Here is a 17,582-nt window from a genome sequence, read left to right as displayed (position 1 = left end):
CATATCCGCGGGCCTCTTCACCTTGGTCGCCATGGCAGCCATGATATACGCACTCATCACGTTCCACTGGCGAGCGAAGGCCATCCGAGTCAGGGGCCAGGGTGGGTTCGACGACCGGATCGGCCCCACGGTGCTCGCTCTCGCCCTCCTCGCTGCTGTCATTGTCAACTTCGTGCTTAGGGTGGTCGAGTCGTAAGGCATAGCGGCTCGAACTTTGAGGACAGATGGAGGTCCGCGAGAAAGGAGGGATTAAACGGTGTGGTTGCTGGTGTTGAAAGAGATGGAGGGATAGAGGGACGTGTGAGAGAGACTGTGTGTGTGAGCTCCGCGAAGCGAGCACGGTTGAGGGGAGAGATGAGGAAAGGACTGGCGACAGTTTTATGCTGGATACATTGGTGCGTTGGATGTGCCCCGGCTTGAAGCCCTGGACCCCGCGGCTTCTTGTGCCTTTGCATTATACAAGGATCCCTCATTTGCAGGTGTTCTTTTATGGTACTATATGCAGACCCTGAAAAACAAAAACAAAACAAATTAATAGTGCACGATAAGAGCATACTGAAACCAACGGCAATACCTCCGTAGTCAATATTCACTTCAACTCTGGTACAGTGAGCTATTGTATCCTTGGTCGTAGAAGAGATGACTAGCCAACCTCTGCTGGGGTACTACTCCACAGTGATTGATGTTAGGCTCCGTTAACCGTATGGCCCTTTGCCGGTTGTCCTTTGACTACTATTCAAGCAGAAGAGTCTTGTCAAACTCCGAACCCCAGACCCCATATCGCGCCCGTCTCAAGAGAAAAAGCAAAAAGCCACTGAACGACCCGTGGCTGCACGATTAGTGCCTCGAGTCTGTCCCTCGTTTTGGTGGTGAGCGCGTGACAGAGCTTCTCTCCTTCCCATGTACCTTACCGTGACCGGAGCGGGAGAGACTCAACCCTACTCCACCATCCTGGTCGTCCTCAGTGTCGAGCCCACCGCTGCCATATCCATTCTCCTCGCACTCGAACCCATACACGCCGTTCTCCACCTCCCAATCCGTTCCCTAAGGCGGATTGCTGTAATCATTCAACGCAACGCACACTGCCCCCCTGTGGTGGCCGCTATACTGCCTGATGATCTTCCCCGTGAGAATCTCCCACAGGCGAGCGTAATGGTCGGAGCAGACGGTGACGAGGTACGCGGAGTCGGCGCTGAAGGCGCAGTCCCAGACCCAGCGTTGGTGGATGTCCAAGATGGCGTGACAAGGGAGGGGTCGGCGGATGGAGATCAGGTCCGTCATGGGGCGGAATTGTTGGGAGGCAGTCGATGCGAGTGATGGAGTTGAGTGGGACAGTTTAGGGTCAGAGGAGTCGTCGGCGTTTTTATCAATCTCAGCACTAGGGAAAGAGGGCTGGGAATGTGAGAGCACGATCGTGTTGGGGTTGTTTGGGGTCGATTCAGTGTGGTTGGCTGATGGGTCATGCTGCTGTTGTGATATTGGCGGGGTTTGTGGTTCATTGATGTCTTCGAGATGTTCCTCGTTCATATCGATCTTCCAGACGCGCACGGTATGGTCGGAGCTACATGTCGCGAGGTATTTTATATCTGGCGACAAGAGAAGGCGGGTGAGGTAATCCTTGTGGGCTTTGAATGCGCGGCAAGGGAGCAGGGTGGTTGAGTCGTGGTTTTGGTACACGCGCCAGATGTAGACGTCGCCCTGGAGAGATACTGTGAGCTTTGTGTTGTTCTCGATGTTAGACGCCTTTCGACCTACCAGATTGTTTCCAGCAGCCAGTAGAGAGCCATCGCTCGCAACGCTCACGCTGGCCATGGAGATGTCTTCCACAGGCACAAGTTGATGGGTACATCTACTTGCGCCCAAATCCCAAATGCGAATATTCCCTCCTCGGTCGCAACTGACCAGTTCCCCCTGGTTTGGATGAATCACTACGTCGTTTACCGGATGTGAGTGTTGATAGTTTCTCTGGACCATGCCCGACCTGGTATCCCACACTCTTACTGTGCAATCTTCAGAGCTAGTCACCATCCACTTTCCTTCACAGTGAAATGCGACTCCAGTCACATTGTTCGTGTGGCCCTCAAACTGCATGATTGGGTTCGGGTTGCTGGACTTGATGTCGTAAAGTCGCACCATGTGACGGCCTGCGGCGGCCAGGTACTTTTTGTCTGGGGTAATGCATAGTCTGTTCACCTGGGATTCCGGATGCTGAATTGTTCTTGAACATATCCCTGAGAGTGCTTCCCAGAATCTACAATCCACGAGAGAAGGTCAGTTTGGAGGCAGAGGCGGCGAAAGCAGAGAGGGTGCGCACCTAATAGTGTGGTCATAGCCGGCTGAACTGGGAGTTAGCTTTTTGTCCAAGACTTGCAACGGTCAGAAAGACAGTACCTGTACACAATATGACGCTCATTGTGGCGGCTCATACCCCACAAGCACCGCCTACAGTGTCGAGCTTCGGACAGCCTTTGGTTTTGTGAATGCTGGTGTGTTGATGCACAGGCTGCAGATGGAGATGCGGTGCGGGGATGGATCTTTTAGTGACGAGCAGCCTCGCAGCCATTCAGAGAAATCCCGCCGCCTCAAAGGCGGTACGGCTAAGCGAGCCAATTGACGGCACGCATTCGATAAGGCTTCGTTATCGCCTAAGCTTTGGAAAGGAAAAAATGGCACAGTCTGACAGAGAATAGTTACCGCCTCGGAATCTAGCCAGTCACTCAACGGCGACGAGGTGGCCTCCAGATCAAATATAGCGAATATTATTAATAAGGCTGGAGATGTCACGATTCCTCAGGATAGAATAGGCGCCTTTTTTAATGATGGGTATCTTTGAGTCCATAGTGAATCACTTCTCTTTTGCTGCTGCAGGACTATTTCCCGTCAGACTGTGCCACTTATTTTTGACATCGGCTAGCTCCCTTGTCGTCCCAACTTCATCTGTAAACATCCCTCCGTCTGCTTGTACCTATATATCAGAAATATGTCCGTAACTGTTCCTCACATGGCCACCATCGCTCCCAGAGCTATGCACCAAGTCCCCCACTTACCACAGCACTCCAAGAGACCGTCGGCAAAGTTGACCATCATGCTATTACCCCAGACGTGGACAGCCCAAACGAGGGTCCCGCTCTTGGAGGAGCCAGGCGGGTAAACAACGGTTGACATGGAAAAGATCTGGTTCAAGGCGAAAAAGGTTGCATATGCTGGGTCGAAGAGATGAGTCTTGTGGTTTTTGTGACTCGATATGCCGTGGACTGTTTATTGGTTACTGGCTGGTGGTTCCCGTCGCTGCTGTATGGTACAAAAAGGACAGTCCCAGCTGGTGGACTGTTACTTTGCTAAAGTAAGGAACCGTCCAGCTACCTGAGGACAGTCTGGCCGCCGAACCAACGTCTGCACACGGCACCAAACTATGGCAATTACCCGCAGAAGGTTCCGGTCTGGGGCGCAGAGCAGGCCCTCGACGAAGCAGGTGCCCTTTTGTCAAGTCTCCAGACACTTCTTTCCTCGAACTGTTCTTCATCTCTTCTGTCACAAATCTCCCCATACACGATCCTTTCGGTGTTCAGATTCACCTCATCAGACACAATATCTCCAGCCGGAATCTCCAAGACCACCAAACGCATGAAAACAGCGTCCTCCTCAGCGTCGTTTGCTCCTCCGAGAACCCGAGTTTTGTGAATTTTCACAGGTCAGTGAACTCAACAATATGCAGACTGCCTGATGGGGCTCGCAATAACGCCTGGCTCCAAGCAGTGAAGACTCCTTTATTCCCGAGCCTCGTGCACCAACCGAGCCGTCACTCACTTTGAGACCCACTGGTCAAATTTCGGGACACGACAATCACAGATCTCATTCAACCTGTTCACGGACAACCCCGGCTGTTAGCAGCTACATTGAATCTTTAACGAGTCTTGCGTCGACAAATCCACAGGACCCCTCCAAGCTCTGGTAAACAACTTCAACTTGACCTTGCAGCTAGAAGACAAATACAGCCAATACACAGCTCTGAGCCACGATCCTGGGGCACTGGTCTGGAAACGATCTCACTTGAACGATCTTATCAGAAGTGCGGTCGATATCAGCGCCCATCCAGATTCCAACGTAGACGAGCAGATTGTGGTTCGGAACACTTTTTATCACACCACACGAATTTCAGTCAGAACGCCAACATCATGGGGCCCGACAACAACAATCTTTCGGCAAATCTTGGACCCAGAGCACCAATCACTCAGATCCCGAACCCTTTGAGCAACGGAAACCTCGTTCAAAATCATTTCATGGCAATGCCAAACCCTGGACCCCAGAACCATCTTAATATGATAACTTCTTTTCAGCAGCATTCTATGGGAATTCCGGATCCCATGGCTCAGAATTCAACTGGTAATGGAAGCCCAATCCGACATCAACATATGGCATTTTACAACCTCACACTCCAGAACTCCTATGCGAATGGTAATCCTTTTGGAAACGACGATTCTCCAATCCTGAACAATCCGCTTCACTGTCCGGCCGAGGACGCCGTCGGAATTCATGGCAGGCAAATGTCTACCGTCATGGCCTCAGAGCCCTTCAACAATGGATATTTCACCCAGAACGAGGCTGTGGGCATGCAGGGTCTCCTCTCACAGGACGTGATGAACGATAACGGTTTTCCTGACCTCTGTGTCAATTTGTTCCCTCAGAAGCAGGTTCATCTCGACCCTGGGTTTACGGACTTTCAGGGCTTTCCCCAAATTGATGCCCAGGGAGGCTCTCTCCTTCCGCAAGGGCAGTGGAATACCAACAGTGGAGAAGCGCAGGCCCAGAAGGCTGTGAACAAGCTGCGAGCTAAACTGCAGACATACCAGGACAAGGTCTCCTTGCTTGTACAAGAGCATGGCAAGAAAGTCGCGGCGCTACAACAACAGGTCGACACACTCAAAAGAGAAAAAGAGACGCTGACCAGAGAGAATGTCGTAGTCAAAAGCTTCTACAACATGCTTAAAGGGCATTACGACTTCATGATCGGACCAGAAGGCCGACTCTTTCCAATAATCCCCGATACCAAGGAGCGCGCAGTTCTGGGGCTCAACAAACCAAAGTCACCACTCCAACAGGCATACGACAGCAAGATGCAGCAACTCAAGCGGGAATACTCCGAAGCAATCTTCAAAGCAGATATTTGCTACTTGTGTCCGGAGCACCACGGCAAAGAACTCAAGCTACTAGCTCCACAAGTCGAACGTGCCGCCCTCCAGTTCATTGACCTCACCGGCGACGATCAAGAACCTGGACCAACTTTTCTGAAGGATTCGATTCAAAAGTTTCTGTCCCGTGCTGCTCAGGAGGAGGTATTGGGGAGTAGCAGCCGGGATAAACAGACGATAACTCAGGTGGATGCCACAACTCCCGTTCAAGAGACAGCCACATCGGAATCTACAACAATTACTGCAGCACTTCCATCGGCAACCCAAGCTGCAAGTATCAATGGAGGAAGCACTCAATCTCTTGCAACCGGGTCCACGAAGCGTCCAGCGCCACCCGTAACGCCCCCCTCCGAAGTCGAAGACGCCTTTCTCTCGAAGCATCAAAAACGCAAACAGTCCGAATATGGTTGGATGCAACCAAGCCAGAATCTTGCTTTGAGGAAGGCAACCGGTGATCTTCCTCATCCTCTAGAAGAGTGGAGTTTTAAGCAGGCTGCGGGTGCGGCTGCTGGTGTTTCGATCCGCGAAGTCGTTGCCACTTATAACGTCGCAACAACCGTACCAACTGCGAACCATCAGTCATCCATCTCAGCTCCCACACCAGAACCAGCGGCACCGTCTGCATCTGCTGCTCCCAAGCCTTCAAAGGCTTCAAGAGTCACCAAAACCAAACCTGGAACACCAAAGAAGTCGAACACTCGGGGAAGGAGCAGGGCAAAGCCCAAATCATCTGCAGCACTATCAGCGGCTCTCACCAACGCGCTCGCTGGTTTCAACAGTGCCACTTCCACAGCCGCCAAGATTTCTGGAAACAGCAGCTCCTACAATGCGCTCAGTGTTGACATTCTCCCCGAAGAACCCACCCACTTCCCTGCTCGAAGACCAACCCCTCCGATTCCACCTACCGCTTCGCCAGCAGATATAGATCCCGAATATGAAACCGAGGAGGAGAGAGCCGCACGTATGAGAGATTATGACTTGATGGTTATAGACCACAACGATCAATACCCACTGCCTGATGATGGCGACATGCCTCAATCAGCTCCTTTTACGGATGCAGACGACGAAGACGTGGCAGATATTATCGCTCTGCTGGAGGAGCCCGACGAGCACGACAACCAGCAGAACAAGTCTTCGCAAGCCAAGGACATCGAGAGCGATGGCGTTGAGAACGGCCTCGCACAGGACACAGCGAAGGCTACTGGAGACGTCGAAAAGGAAGCTTCGAACGACAAGGCCGGGGGAGGAGACGAGAATTGGGACGTCGACAGCCTCTTCGGCGACACGGAAGAGGACATCCAGGTGCCATGGCATGATGAGGAAAGCGAAGTGAGCGAGGAGGAATAGGTGGAAAAGAAAAAGACGGAAGAGGCTGATTGATGAGTGATGAATGACGAGCGATGAGAGGACCATTGTGAATATCGTGAAGTGTTGCGCGGCCAGTGGCCAGGGAGCTAAAATTTGGCCCATAGGGCAATGTATCTGTGAGAAGTGTGATGATCGTCATTCGGTTACAGCTGGACAGCAGAGACGGGAAATTGAACGCGCCCTGAGCGGGCTCGGTGGACTTGGGTACTGGTGGAAGAGTGGTGTGCTTGTTCAAAGAGTCGGGCGGCTACATAGGCAGCATTCAATCAGGCCATACAATTCTCAATCAGATCGAGTTAGCTACCGAGCATTCACCGTCTCTTCTTCCTCCCAATTCCACTTCGATTGCTTCCCGCGCGACTTGCCGCAGATATGACGCTTGCAGAGCGCTTGTGTGCGCGTGGTGGAGGGCTGGGAGCAGCTGGTTCTTCATCTGGCTCTTCCTCAGCATCCTCCGAGTCATCGGCCTCTGCTGCGGCGGGGACATCGTCCTCATCGTCTTCCTCGTCCTTGTCTTCTTCATCCTGATTGTCAATGTCGGCTTCATCGTCCGAGCCTGCGTCGTCCTCGTTGCCATTTCCTTCCTCGTCAGACTCTGCCTCGACTTCTGCCTCTTCATCCTCATCCTCATCCTCGTCCTCATCGTCATCTTCATCCCCGTTGTCCTCTTCCGCGTCGCTCTCATTCTGCGGTGTTGCCGCAATCTCGGCATCCTCTTCCTCTTCCTCTTCCTCCTCATCAAGGTCAGCTTGAGCTTCGTCCCCGCCTTCGTCAGAGTCGTCATCTTCCTCCTCATCGACGGCTGTGACTCCTTCGTCGTTCTGCTCATCGTCTTCCTCGTCGTTGTCTTCGCCTGTTTTAGTTCCTTCGCTCTCTTCTTCTTGATCCCCCGGTTTCGGAGCGGTCTCTTGGGCTGCATCTTGATCCACATCCGCTTCCGCGTCGGCATCTGCTTCCTCTGCTTGTTGTTTCACTTTCATAGAGCTCTCGTCCCCTCCAGCTTCTGCACCAGGCCTCTTCTCATCGACCTTTTGTTCGGGAACATCATCCTCGGCTTCAGCGTCCTGGTCTTCCTCAGCGACAGCAATCGAGTCATCTTTAGTGTCTTCAATCTTAGAATCGTTTGCCACCTGAGAATCATCGACTTCCATTGCGTCTGTAGTTGTAGGAAAGGAAGGCTGGGCTGGATTATTAGAAGAAGCAGGCTCCTCTCCATCTTTTGGCAATCCCAACCTGATTCGCCTGGCCTCTTCCAAGATCTTGATCTCGGTCGCAATCTTCTCATTAACCTTCCTACAATCAAGCAGCACGTTGATCTCAGTCACCAATCTCTCGAATTCTCGACATACTCGCTCTGTGGGCATAAGCAAACGAGGTGGAATGCCTAACTCGGTCAACGCCGCTTGAATCTTGGTGGTTTGAGTTTGGCTCTTGGCCATGGTGAGGCGATTGATCTTCTCATGGCGGAATTGCACACCACTTGTAATTCTTTCTTGTGGATGCGAAACACCAAACCTTGCCTCCTCCTGAGACGACAAGACTCGAACACTGGGTTGAGACATCGAACCTTTCTTTTGTGCTCCGGATGCTTCTTCAGTCGCCTGGGTGTCGGTAGTATCCCGCCGATTATATTGGGGCGGGTGTCTACCCTTATCGTATCTCTGCGATTCGGTGGGAGTGGAAGCGGTGCCGGTCTCGATGCTGCCGGGTAAAGGAGGTCGCTTGAGCCTCTTCTCTTTGGCGAGAAGGCTCTGCAGTAACATAGAAAGTCCCCCGGAAGTTTGATACATGGCAGTAGACTGTTCTTCCCCCCTTTCAGTTCTTCTGATAGGCGCCACAGGTTCGAGCCTCGAGTACAGATCCCGTCTCATTTTGATGAAGTCGTCCTCGTTCTTGGTGATGCGGTGAAGTTCTTCAAGAAGAATTCGTTCCTCATCGGCTTCGTCTTTCGTGCGCTCGAATAGTTTTTCCGCCATCGCTTTCCTCATTGTCTCAGTCTTGGCATCAAAGTTGCGCATCTTCTCCCAGAGTTGGAATTCAGCCTGGGTCATTGTGCTTGCTGGCGTCTGCGCTTCCATCAGCTTTGCAGCAATGGCGTAGTATCGTTGCTTGAGAGCTTCCATAGAGCGATTGGGGTAATGAGGTTTCACAATAAGCTCACTGCCATTGGCCTCCCCATTTTGAGTGGCCGGCTTGGGAGCTGGAATATCTTCTGGATTGTACCTGTCGGCGATTATGATCCATCTCAAGTCATAGTCACGGCATAGTTCCATGAGATAATCGGTCTCCTGCCGCGTCCAATCCTCCAACTTTAACATATTCTCATACTGTTCATCCGTGTAGGCTGGTACTTGGACCTTTGCATTCCATTTGTGAGATGGGTACTCCTCCTCAAACCATAGTTCTTGCACCGGCGGGGATGCCTTTGATTCATCTGTCATTTCAACATCGGCGGAGCCATGCGCAACAACCGGGGCGCGGGCGTTCGAGCCAGGAATAGATCGTTTCCAGTGTCTCAGCACTAATCCATCAGTTCTTCCCCCATGCACAAATGGTCTCTCCTCCCAATGACGCGGCTTGAACAATTTCTGAGAGATGGACGGTCTTGACTTGTAGGAGCGCTGTTCGACGATAGCAATGGGAGGGACAGAATCGCCCATAAGAGCTTGTACTTCTCGCTTCACACCAGTGACGCGCAGTTGAGGTTCAACGTGTTTTTTCTTCTTGGGCGCAGGCTGGCGAGGCCCTGCCTGGCCCAGGTTCATTATGTCGCGAATGTCGCTCGTAGAAGCCATCTTGACGGGAGGGTCGAGGGTCGGTTAACTGAGAGCGATCTTTCAAATTCCGCCAGGTACTGCTTCACCCATCGACGAACGCTTTATAGAGTGTAACACACCAGTCAAGCGGTAAACAAATGGGAGCGCAGGCAGGAAAAGAACCCAAGCGCGATGAGAGGGAAGGACTGAATGCAGCCAGAAACTCCGAGATATTTGAAATGACATTTCACGTGACTTCTATGTCATTTGAAATAGAGTAGCGAGGCTGAAAAAGGGCTGCAAGGCTGCGAAGCCCTCACACATGCTGATATTTAATTGGTCGACCTGGAGCATAAAGCAGCGCTCACCTGGCCCGCGAGAAAAGGGGCCTGCGCGCCGCATCTAGTGTGCGTCCCTGGCATTGAATTGTGGACATTTTGTTCAATCGACTTTTCTGCGCCCTTGCCATTGTCCTTCAGAGCCAATACTGCGTTCCAATCAATTGTGACAAGGTGGAAGAAGGAGATCGAAATGAAATCCTTACTTGCGACTTTTGTCGCAGTTACATCCGTCCTCATTCCTTCAACCCAAGCCTTATATTTCTATCTCGATGGCACGACGCCCAAGTGCTTCTATGAAGATTTGCCAAAGGGCACGCTGGTCGTTGGTACGTCAAGAGTCGATAGATGCTCTAGTTCGATTACTCTCGGTCTCCCGGGTATCAAAGCATCGCTATTAGGAACAGCGCCAATGCGAGCCCGCTTCCTCCAGCGCAAGCCCTGAAGACGAGGCAGAACATTATGAGCGACCAGACACTAATTTGACGCTGGAATTGCAGGGACATACAAATCCGAAGCCTACTCCCCTCAAACTCAAACTTTCTCAGCCACGCCCGATCTCAACATCCACTTCACCGTCGAAGAGACCTTCGACAACGACCACCGCGTCGTAACCCAGACCACGCAGTCCTCGGACCAATTCTCGAAATTCACCTTCAGTGCCGCGGACGCTGGCCTGCACAGACTCTGCTTTACACCTTCTGGGCCTGCCGCGATCAGCGTGAATGGGTGGTTCGGAAACGGTGGGAATGGGTTAGGAGGGGTGAAATTGACCGTCGACATGGCGATTGGAGAGACAAGTAAGATTGAGAGCGAGGACAAGGGCAAGATCGACACTCTTGTGGGCAAGGTGAGGGAGTTGAACGGAAGACTGCAAGACATCAGGAGGGAGCAGAAGTTTCAAAGAGTAAGTCCAATCTACCACGCCATCATCTCTTCGTGTTTCGCGATGGCGTTTATTTGTCCTGGAGAGTCGCTGATTCAAAGCGCCTGGATAGGAGCGAGAAGCAGAGTTCCGCGACCAAAGCGAAGCGGTTAACGCGAGAATCGTACGGTGGACATTGATCCAGCTGGGCGTGTTGGGCGTCACTTGCGCATGGCAGCTGTCACATCTGAGATCATTCTTCATCAAGCAGAAATTGACATAGGCTCCCAGTACAACAATGAGCATTTCACGGCGTTGAAACGGATACAATGGACTGCATCCAGTGTTTCCAAATTCTGCATGGGGCTTCGAATCTTGATGTACGAAACAAACGAAACGCTTCCAGGGTAGACCGACCTGGCTCTGTTGATCAGCAAGTCGTTGTGGTCTTCCGCTTTCGAAGCTCGACAATCTCACCATGTCACAAAGAATGCCAAATTTATGGGTCTTGAAATGAGAACAAGTTCATAATATGCAACGCTAATGCAATACGAGGCCCTGCCTGCCGCTTTCTGCTTTCCAATCCTTTTATGCTCTAATATACCACACACAATGAGAATGCCTCCAAACATAAACGTGATAACTCCATACACAGTCTCGCTCCGGAACAAAGTAGCCGTCAAAATTTCCGTCTCGCCCTTGGTCCCGCGATGCTTGACCCAGACGAAGACCCAAGACCCATCCGACTCAGCGTAGCCGAGACGCCTGTGCTCTCATCCCGTGAGATCCTGTTGTCCCTATCCAACGATAGACCATCGATGCCCATTAAGTTTTGATCCAGGCTTTGTGGTTGGCGGTTCCGCTTTACTGACGACCTTGTGCTCGCTACCGCTGACGGAGACTTGGATGGATCAAAGTAATCAAATCGATAGTTTTCCGCTCGCGGGGTCTCCCATGGCCCGGCGTCAGTAGTGGTCGGTATCGACAGTTGAGTTTCGATTGATTCGCTCGAATTTGTTCGTGGAAGCTGAGGCATTGGTGGGGCAACAGCACTGGGGGGTGGATTGATGGACTTCTGTGCCTGCGGTTCAGGGAACGACTGTAGTGGGACGTATTGGTGTGAGGCGGTCGAATGGCGACGTTGAGATGTCCAGTTGTAACTAGTCAGTGCCAGAAACTCCTGAGGGAGCAACAGAGCGACGACCGCAATGGCAAGCTTGTCCCAAAGGTTCCGGAAGAGGTCTCCAAATCGGCCCTGGACCATGGCAACCTCCATCAACATGGTTGCTTCGAACAGATACAGACATATCTTGGAGGTTTGGCCTTGGATACCATTCAAACAAAGAATGATTATGATGTGACCAAACGGTATAACCACACTGAGAAGGACGGTGTAGTAGCCTAGTTGGGAAGTCTTGGTCCTGATAGCAGCTTCAAAGATCCACGCGGCCAAGCCTACTACGAGTGAGAGAATCGACAAGCAGCTGAAGAGCCTTAGCGCCGGCAGATATCCACGCTCGTCTGGCTGCTGGCGACCGGCTTCTTTCGTAGGTGCAGCTCTGGAAACCTTCGCATCCGAAGTGGAACCAGACTCAGGTTGATCCAAGGACGAATCCTGAAGAGAGAAGACTGTGTCGAAGATGTTTTCCAGCCCCGTATCAACTTGTCGATCGTGACCGAAGAACTTTGGTTGTGCTATGGCTTCGCTAGCGGTTTCAGTTTGACGAGGAGGAAATAACGACTTCTGCGACTTTTCGAAAAATCCTGGTGGGAGACCTATGGCCTCTCTACCCGTTCGCCCTTGATTTTGGTTTTTGAGAACTCCCTTTGCGTTTAATGCTGGTATTGTTCCGTAGAAGGGCGTGGGGTCGGTTGCCATATACCGAATCTGCTTGAGGTCCGGTTGGAATGTGGGCTGAGAGGGTGTCCAGTCCATTGCTTCCGCATTGTCCGGCGGAGGAGTGGGAGGATTCCATGCCTGGTAAGCTGGTCGTCCAGGTGTTGCCAGATTTTCGATGTTGAACGGCTGATTCGGTGGTCGCTGTGTCTCTGGTTGTTCAGAAGGGGGTGGAGGTACGAATTGGCTGCTCGACAGCAAAGGGGCTGGATCATCGTGCCAGTTGATTTGAGGGCCAGTCCTGACTGTCGTAATCCCCAAAATCGACCATCCTGCAAACACTGTGATGGCAACCGCGAAACAAGCATGCAGAATTGCTTTCATCCGCAATGAGATAGGGACGTGAAACAAGACTATCCAAGCACTGAATCTCAGCCCCAGGAGGAAAAACTGTGCCAGATAATACTCATTCAGGCCTGACAATCGCCACTCATTGTTAGACAACTTGTGCCGCCACTTTGGATTCCACCAGATGCAAAGCAGTCCAAGCACCAAAGAGAGTCCCACGAGGGGCTCCATCATTTCTAAACACTCGGGCAAAGGGCGCCATTGGGAGAAACACTCAGCAGGTCGGAGTTCCAGATTCAACGAAACGCCGACCACTTGAGAGCCATAAAGATGCCAAAGGACTTGCAAAGCCAGACTGACGGTATAGCCCAATCCGGCTGCATTGAGAAGAAGGCTTCTCCACCCCCATCGACTGGCGACTCTTCTTTGTCGTGATCTTTCCAGGACCCGTCGAAGGTGGTCGCTTCTGGCGTTGTAGGTAGCCTTGTGCAACTGCGCTCTGACTTTAGGCTCGCACCTGGCACAACACTGGGGGTAGCGCTGTTCGAGTCCTTTCTTGTACTCTGGAAGTTGGGCCTCGAGTTTCTCGTACTCGGGGTGGTCAGGATCTGGGAGGAACTGGGAAAGGTTGTAGGTGTATAGCTGCTGGTTCTTGAGGCATGTCGAACAGAATACTGAGTTTTGGGGGGCAGAGTCGTCGGGGAGAGGATTTGCGGGGACGGGTTGGGCGAAGCGCTGAGCAGGGGCAGCTTCGTCCAAGGGGACATCTGCTATCTCGCCATTCTAGAGCATGTGTCAGTCGCATGACATCTTCAGAGATCAAGTGTGCGTACCTCGTCGAAGAAATTGACGGCAAGGCAGTGCTCGCATTGAAACTTGCGACCAGGCTTCTTCCCCGCTGGCAGTTTCGATCTGCGTCCGCAGTAGTGACAGTCCAGGCGCCGGCGGAGTGTAACAGGCATGACTGCGTTTGCATGATTGTAAATGCTATTCGTTGGGTGCCCAGATTGCTTTTATATGGACTTGGCTGTCGGATAGCCCGTTGCAGAAGAAGAGGAATCAAGAGAGACAACGCATCAGAATTCGTCCCTGTTCCAAACTTTTGGAGTCAACGTTCTACTACTTTGGGTTTAGCCCAAGACGGGGATAAAGATTCTATCGCCGAACAAATGAAACACTCCGTCCCTTCTCAGCCTCGTCAGCCTTGTTCTCAACGCCAACGACCACGCTGGCATGGCGATGTCTTTGTTGTGCAAATTGCTATATCACGGAGCGGGTTGACTATGTCCCAAACCTCTCGCTTCGGGACTTGCTCAGCTCCTGGTCAGAAACAAATACAGAGACGTTGACTCAATCTCGAATTTCAGAACGTGATCCTGTCTCTTCCATCATGGAGATCCAGCGGACACAGTTCAGACAAACGCGAGGCATTTTCCCAGGCGGCGCAATGATCTGGATGGCCATGTTCACACCGCTAATCACTATTTCTCCAGGCCGCCAACCGCTACTCTTCACTTTTGCTAGCATTCTCATCTTGTCTAGCCTATCGTTCTTTCGCCTTGTCCAGGTGCTCCGCCGGCAACCAATTTCTCGACGACCTCGACCCTCATCGAGAAATCCCACCCATTTGTTAGTTGTGCTCGGCTCAGGAGGACACACCGCAGAGATGCTCATCATTCTGAGCCAATACCACCGGTTACAGCTTAACTTCACCAAGCGGACCTACCTGGTGAGCTCAGGAGACGATTTCTCTGCAGCAAAAGCAAGAGAATTTGAGGCTGAGATGCTGTCGAACCTGAAAGAGTCCTCATCCTTGTACAGCTCTGAAGAGCCTACTTCAAACTACAACGTGGTAACAGTCCACCGGGCACGACGTGTTCATCAGTCCCTGCTTACAGCTCCATTTACGAGCCTTCGATGTCTGTGGGATTGCCTCAACGTGCTTCGCGGCACACATCGAGATTTCCAATCACAACCAGGAGACGAAGATCCGGCATCCTATCCGGATTTGATCCTGACCAATGGACCCGGAACTGGGGTAATCGTCGTCCTTGCATCCATCATCCTCTTATTCTTCGGCTTTTCAGGCCCCTCCGCCATGCTCCCGCGCTCGCAGGACGCTTCGGCGCGCTCGAGGCCTTCTGCAAATGCTCATTCAACACCCGATACCTCCACTACTGGCTCAGGGGAAAGGGTTTCGCAATCTGGGCAGATGCGGACCATCTTCATCGAATCTTGGGCCCGCGTGAAAACGCTCAGTTTAAGCGGGATATTATTGAAACCATTTGTGGACCGGTTCCTTGTGCAGTGGCCTCAGCTCGCCGAGAATCAGGGGAAAGCCAGGAACGTGGAATTTGTTGGGAGTCTAGTTACTTGATCGCAAGACTGGGCGACTGGTCATTGACCGAGAATTTGTTCGTGTGACGGCATTTTGCTCTGTATATCCCGAAGAATGGGAGACAACAGTTCTTGGCACGAGACGTCACTGTGGTCTTCGCAAGAGGGTGGGATGATGAAAGAGCCTAAGGCAGAGAAGAGCCTCAGATGAACAGTCCCAGATGATTACTTCCGACGGCGAAACGATGGAACAGCTGGAGCAGCCTTTTGCCTGCGAGTAATTAACTCTCAACTTGCATGTGCTTTCCTGCAAGGCACCCGAGCCGGGAATGATCGCAATGAAAGTTTACCTGTCCGAGAAGTCTTGATCCTTCTCGTCGTCGTTGCAGATCGAGACCATATTGCAACCTCTGGCAGTGATTTGGGGTGGAACCAGGATCCGAGCTCGTTATGAGACGAGACACGAGGTGCAAAATGCGAGCCAGCAACGTCACTGAAATCATTCTCAGCGTTGTCCACCGATCCTGACGTGACAGACAAAGCATATGAGGGAAACCACGATGAGGCGATGAGACGATGAGACGATGAGACGAGCTAATCCACAAAAGATAGAGACTACCAATACTACGACTAATTGACCGTAAAACTTTCCGATGCTGTCGTCCAGGGGGAGTGTATAATATTCTAGATGTACAACGCTGTCATCTGGAAGTGACAAGTCTTCCCATCCGAGTTGTTTATTTTACATCCAAATACAAGCTTTGGTGCGCACATCAGGCCCATATAGCCATCGCGCAAGAAGTCGGACACAGAGTTTGGCAATGACATGCCACTCAGCAGTCGGATCTCGCACATCACGACGCGCTTTTCTGTCTCCTTCTCCCCCTTGCTGCACTCATCTCCTCCAATAAGACCTTCCTTGTCTCTTCGCTCATTCCGGCTTGCTTAACTGCTTCAGCCCGCTCTGCCACCGTCTTGAGTTTCTCCTCAGCCATCTTCGCCAAGGGGCCTTGAATTTTTCTCTCCTTGAACCACTCTGCACGAGCATCCTCCAATATCTTCATCCTCACATACTCATCTTCGTGCCATGCTCTGTCTCGCCGATACTTGTCATCTTCTGTCAGGTCGTCAAATATCTCCTGAGAGGGAAGAGGGGGTTGGTAGATTGTGGGCGTCCAGGTTTGCGACTCGACATCGTAGCGTGTAGTATCTCCCTCGAAGGCTTGATACGTGGGAGCTTCGACTTCGGGCCAGGGGATCTGAACATCTTCCCCTGCAATGTAACGTGTATGTCGCGGCAGAGGCGAGTTAGGTTCGCGCTGGAAATACGGAGCGCCACCACGGATGTGTTTGACAACGACATCTCTATCGCGGCCAGTAGCAGGGTCGGTTAGGCGGTAAACAAGACGTACATCGGCTATAGGCACAGGTAATTCGAGGGAAGAGTAGTGTACTTTGTCGCGCTGTTCGCCAAAGCTCTCCGGGATCTCGACATCGGCCTAGTTGAAGTCAGATTATCATCGCCAAATTCGGTGCATAGCCCGGGAGAGGATACCCATACCATATTCAGACCTTCGATTCTCAGCTCCTTGGAATCGTTACTGACATCCTTTACTTTGCCAATCTGCCCGATCAAGCCGTCCCTCCCCTTCACAATGCAAACCCGATCTCCTTCCACAATGTTCCCTTCGTTTCCGAATCCCTCCCACTCTTTCTGATCCTCTTCCGATCCTTCACCTCCGACAGGATCCCAGCCATTACTCCTAGGCCCATGCCTGACATTTGGAGGGAACACTGGTCCTTGGTAGAGCAGGTTGCTCACAGTGCCGTAGAAATCTTGCTTTGTGCCGACGTCTCGTTTCGGTGCCAGAGGTCCCATAACCCAATCCTCCCGCCGGGCTCTGCGCTCTGCTTTGATGTGGGCATTTTTCACTTTCTCCGTCTGGATTAGACGGGCCTCGTATTCTTTCCAGTCTTCTCGTAACTTTTCATAATTTTTCCGACGGGAAGCTTTGAGGGCTTGGTTGCGGGCTTGGAGATTTATCCTTAGAATGCGCTGCATTTTGCAGGTTCCGAATGCGGTCGGTGTATCCCCTTACAGTGCCGCCAGTGACTTTAATTCAGTCACAGCGGTGAGTTGGGTGGTGGAACGCGAGAGAGGAAAAGTGCATGTGAGAGGTGGTCATAGCATGACTGGCTCCTGGTTGGCGCTGCGCATGTAAACCACGACGGAAGAGGAGGGGCGCTGGGAACAGCCTGTATCAAAGAAATGTCGAAGAAGGCTCTGCTGAGTTGTAACTACGGCAAGCATGAGCAATTGCATTGAGCAGATCGCAGCAGCTTGGCACCTTTGCATCTTCAGTCAAGGCACGTGAAGCATGCACCGAGCTCACGTGAGACTCAGCCTGACCCTGCCCCTTTCCCATCCATTCCGACACTCGTGCGCACCTCAAGGCTCAACGTGATTTCTGCTAGGAAGATGTCAGTAGTAACGAGCAGAGCCATGTAATCCCGTTCCCCTCGCACTTCCATGGCAAAGGCTAA

The 17,582-nt window shown here is 52.0% G+C and overlaps 7 protein-coding genes across 7 annotated transcripts; 3 read left to right on the top strand and 4 right to left on the bottom strand.

Annotated features, from left to right (window-relative positions):
• Positions 1–445: 445 nt before the first annotated feature.
• Positions 446–2,498, bottom strand: PV07_03080 (uncharacterized protein). The gene is made up of 4 exons (XM_016389744.1): positions 2,392–2,498; positions 2,315–2,336; positions 1,756–2,251; positions 446–1,698 (listed from the first exon to the last, which is right to left on the bottom strand). Exons 1-4 carry the CDS (start codon positions 2,411–2,413, stop codon positions 1,045–1,047), a joined length of 1,194 nt encoding a protein of 397 aa, XP_016251646.1. The 5' UTR covers positions 2,414–2,498; the 3' UTR covers positions 446–1,044.
• A 460-nt stretch (positions 2,499–2,958) lies between these two features.
• On the top strand, positions 2,959–6,865 carry PV07_03079 (uncharacterized protein). Its single transcript, XM_016389743.1, has 2 exons — positions 2,959–3,691; positions 3,757–6,865. The coding sequence occupies exon 2, from the start codon at positions 4,176–4,178 to the stop codon at positions 6,534–6,536; it is 2,361 nt and encodes a 786-aa protein (XP_016251645.1). The 5' UTR covers positions 2,959–3,691; positions 3,757–4,175; the 3' UTR covers positions 6,537–6,865.
• On the bottom strand, positions 6,613–9,496 carry PV07_03078 (uncharacterized protein). The gene has a single exon (XM_016389742.1). The coding sequence runs from the start codon at positions 9,350–9,352 to the stop codon at positions 6,869–6,871; it is 2,484 nt and encodes an 827-aa protein (XP_016251644.1). The 5' UTR covers positions 9,353–9,496; the 3' UTR covers positions 6,613–6,868.
• Positions 9,497–9,722: 226 nt separating this feature from the next.
• Positions 9,723–11,139, top strand: PV07_03077 (uncharacterized protein). Its single transcript, XM_016389741.1, has 3 exons — positions 9,723–9,980; positions 10,152–10,558; positions 10,650–11,139. Exons 1-3 carry the CDS (start codon positions 9,845–9,847, stop codon positions 10,797–10,799), a joined length of 693 nt encoding a protein of 230 aa, XP_016251643.1. The 5' UTR covers positions 9,723–9,844; the 3' UTR covers positions 10,800–11,139.
• PV07_03076 (uncharacterized protein) lies at positions 11,003–13,750 on the bottom strand. The gene is made up of 2 exons (XM_016389740.1): positions 13,535–13,750; positions 11,003–13,484 (listed from the first exon to the last, which is right to left on the bottom strand). The coding sequence occupies exons 1-2, from the start codon at positions 13,661–13,663 to the stop codon at positions 11,196–11,198; spliced, it is 2,418 nt and encodes an 805-aa protein (XP_016251642.1). The 5' UTR covers positions 13,664–13,750; the 3' UTR covers positions 11,003–11,195.
• A 185-nt stretch (positions 13,751–13,935) lies between these two features.
• PV07_03075 (uncharacterized protein) lies at positions 13,936–15,657 on the top strand. Its single transcript, XM_016389739.1, has one exon. It carries the CDS (start codon positions 14,092–14,094, stop codon positions 15,076–15,078), a length of 987 nt encoding a protein of 328 aa, XP_016251641.1. The 5' UTR covers positions 13,936–14,091; the 3' UTR covers positions 15,079–15,657.
• Positions 15,630–17,347, bottom strand: PV07_03074 (uncharacterized protein). The gene is made up of 2 exons (XM_016389738.1): positions 16,600–17,347; positions 15,630–16,537 (listed from the first exon to the last, which is right to left on the bottom strand). Exons 1-2 carry the CDS (start codon positions 17,098–17,100, stop codon positions 15,893–15,895), a joined length of 1,146 nt encoding a protein of 381 aa, XP_016251640.1. The 5' UTR covers positions 17,101–17,347; the 3' UTR covers positions 15,630–15,892.
• Between the last annotated feature and the right edge of the window lie 235 nt (positions 17,348–17,582).

This window comes from Cladophialophora immunda (genome assembly GCF_000835495.1).
Source record: "Cladophialophora immunda strain CBS 83496 unplaced genomic scaffold supercont1.2, whole genome shotgun sequence".
Classification (NCBI taxonomy): domain Eukaryota; kingdom Fungi; phylum Ascomycota; class Eurotiomycetes; order Chaetothyriales; family Herpotrichiellaceae; genus Cladophialophora; species Cladophialophora immunda.
Note: the sequence above shows the minus strand (reverse complement) of the source record. Positions and strands in the feature narration are given on the sequence as shown.

Coding starts and splice junctions, on each gene's coding strand:
- PV07_03080 (XM_016389744.1), bottom strand. CDS start 2,413: ATGAGCGTCATATTGTGTACAG. Junction 2,337..2,391: donor GAGCGTCATATTGTGTACAG/GTACTGTCTTTC, acceptor CTCCCAGTTCAG/CCGGCTATGACCACACTATT. Junction 1,699..1,755: donor TGGCTGCTGGAAACAATCTG/GTAGGTCGAAAG, acceptor GTATCTCTCCAG/GGCGACGTCTACATCTGGCG.
- PV07_03079 (XM_016389743.1), top strand. CDS start 4,176: ATGGGGCCCGACAACAACAATCTTTCGGCAAATCTTGGACCCAGAGCA.
- PV07_03078 (XM_016389742.1), bottom strand. CDS start 9,352: ATGGCTTCTACGAGCGACATTCGCGACATAATGAACCTGGGCCAGGCA.
- PV07_03077 (XM_016389741.1), top strand. CDS start 9,845: ATGAAATCCTTACTTGCGACTTTTGTCGCAGTTACATCCGTCCTCATT. Junction 9,981..10,151: donor AAAGGGCACGCTGGTCGTTG/GTACGTCAAGAG, acceptor CTGGAATTGCAG/GGACATACAAATCCGAAGCC. Junction 10,559..10,649: donor GGGAGCAGAAGTTTCAAAGA/GTAAGTCCAATC, acceptor GCGCCTGGATAG/GAGCGAGAAGCAGAGTTCCG.
- PV07_03076 (XM_016389740.1), bottom strand. CDS start 13,663: ATGCCTGTTACACTCCGCCGGCGCCTGGACTGTCACTACTGCGGACGC. Junction 13,485..13,534: donor CCGTCAATTTCTTCGACGAG/GTACGCACACTT, acceptor CACATGCTCTAG/AATGGCGAGATAGCAGATGT.
- PV07_03075 (XM_016389739.1), top strand. CDS start 14,092: ATGGAGATCCAGCGGACACAGTTCAGACAAACGCGAGGCATTTTCCCA.
- PV07_03074 (XM_016389738.1), bottom strand. CDS start 17,100: ATGCAGCGCATTCTAAGGATAAATCTCCAAGCCCGCAACCAAGCCCTC. Junction 16,538..16,599: donor GAATCGAAGGTCTGAATATG/GTATGGGTATCC, acceptor GACTTCAACTAG/GCCGATGTCGAGATCCCGGA.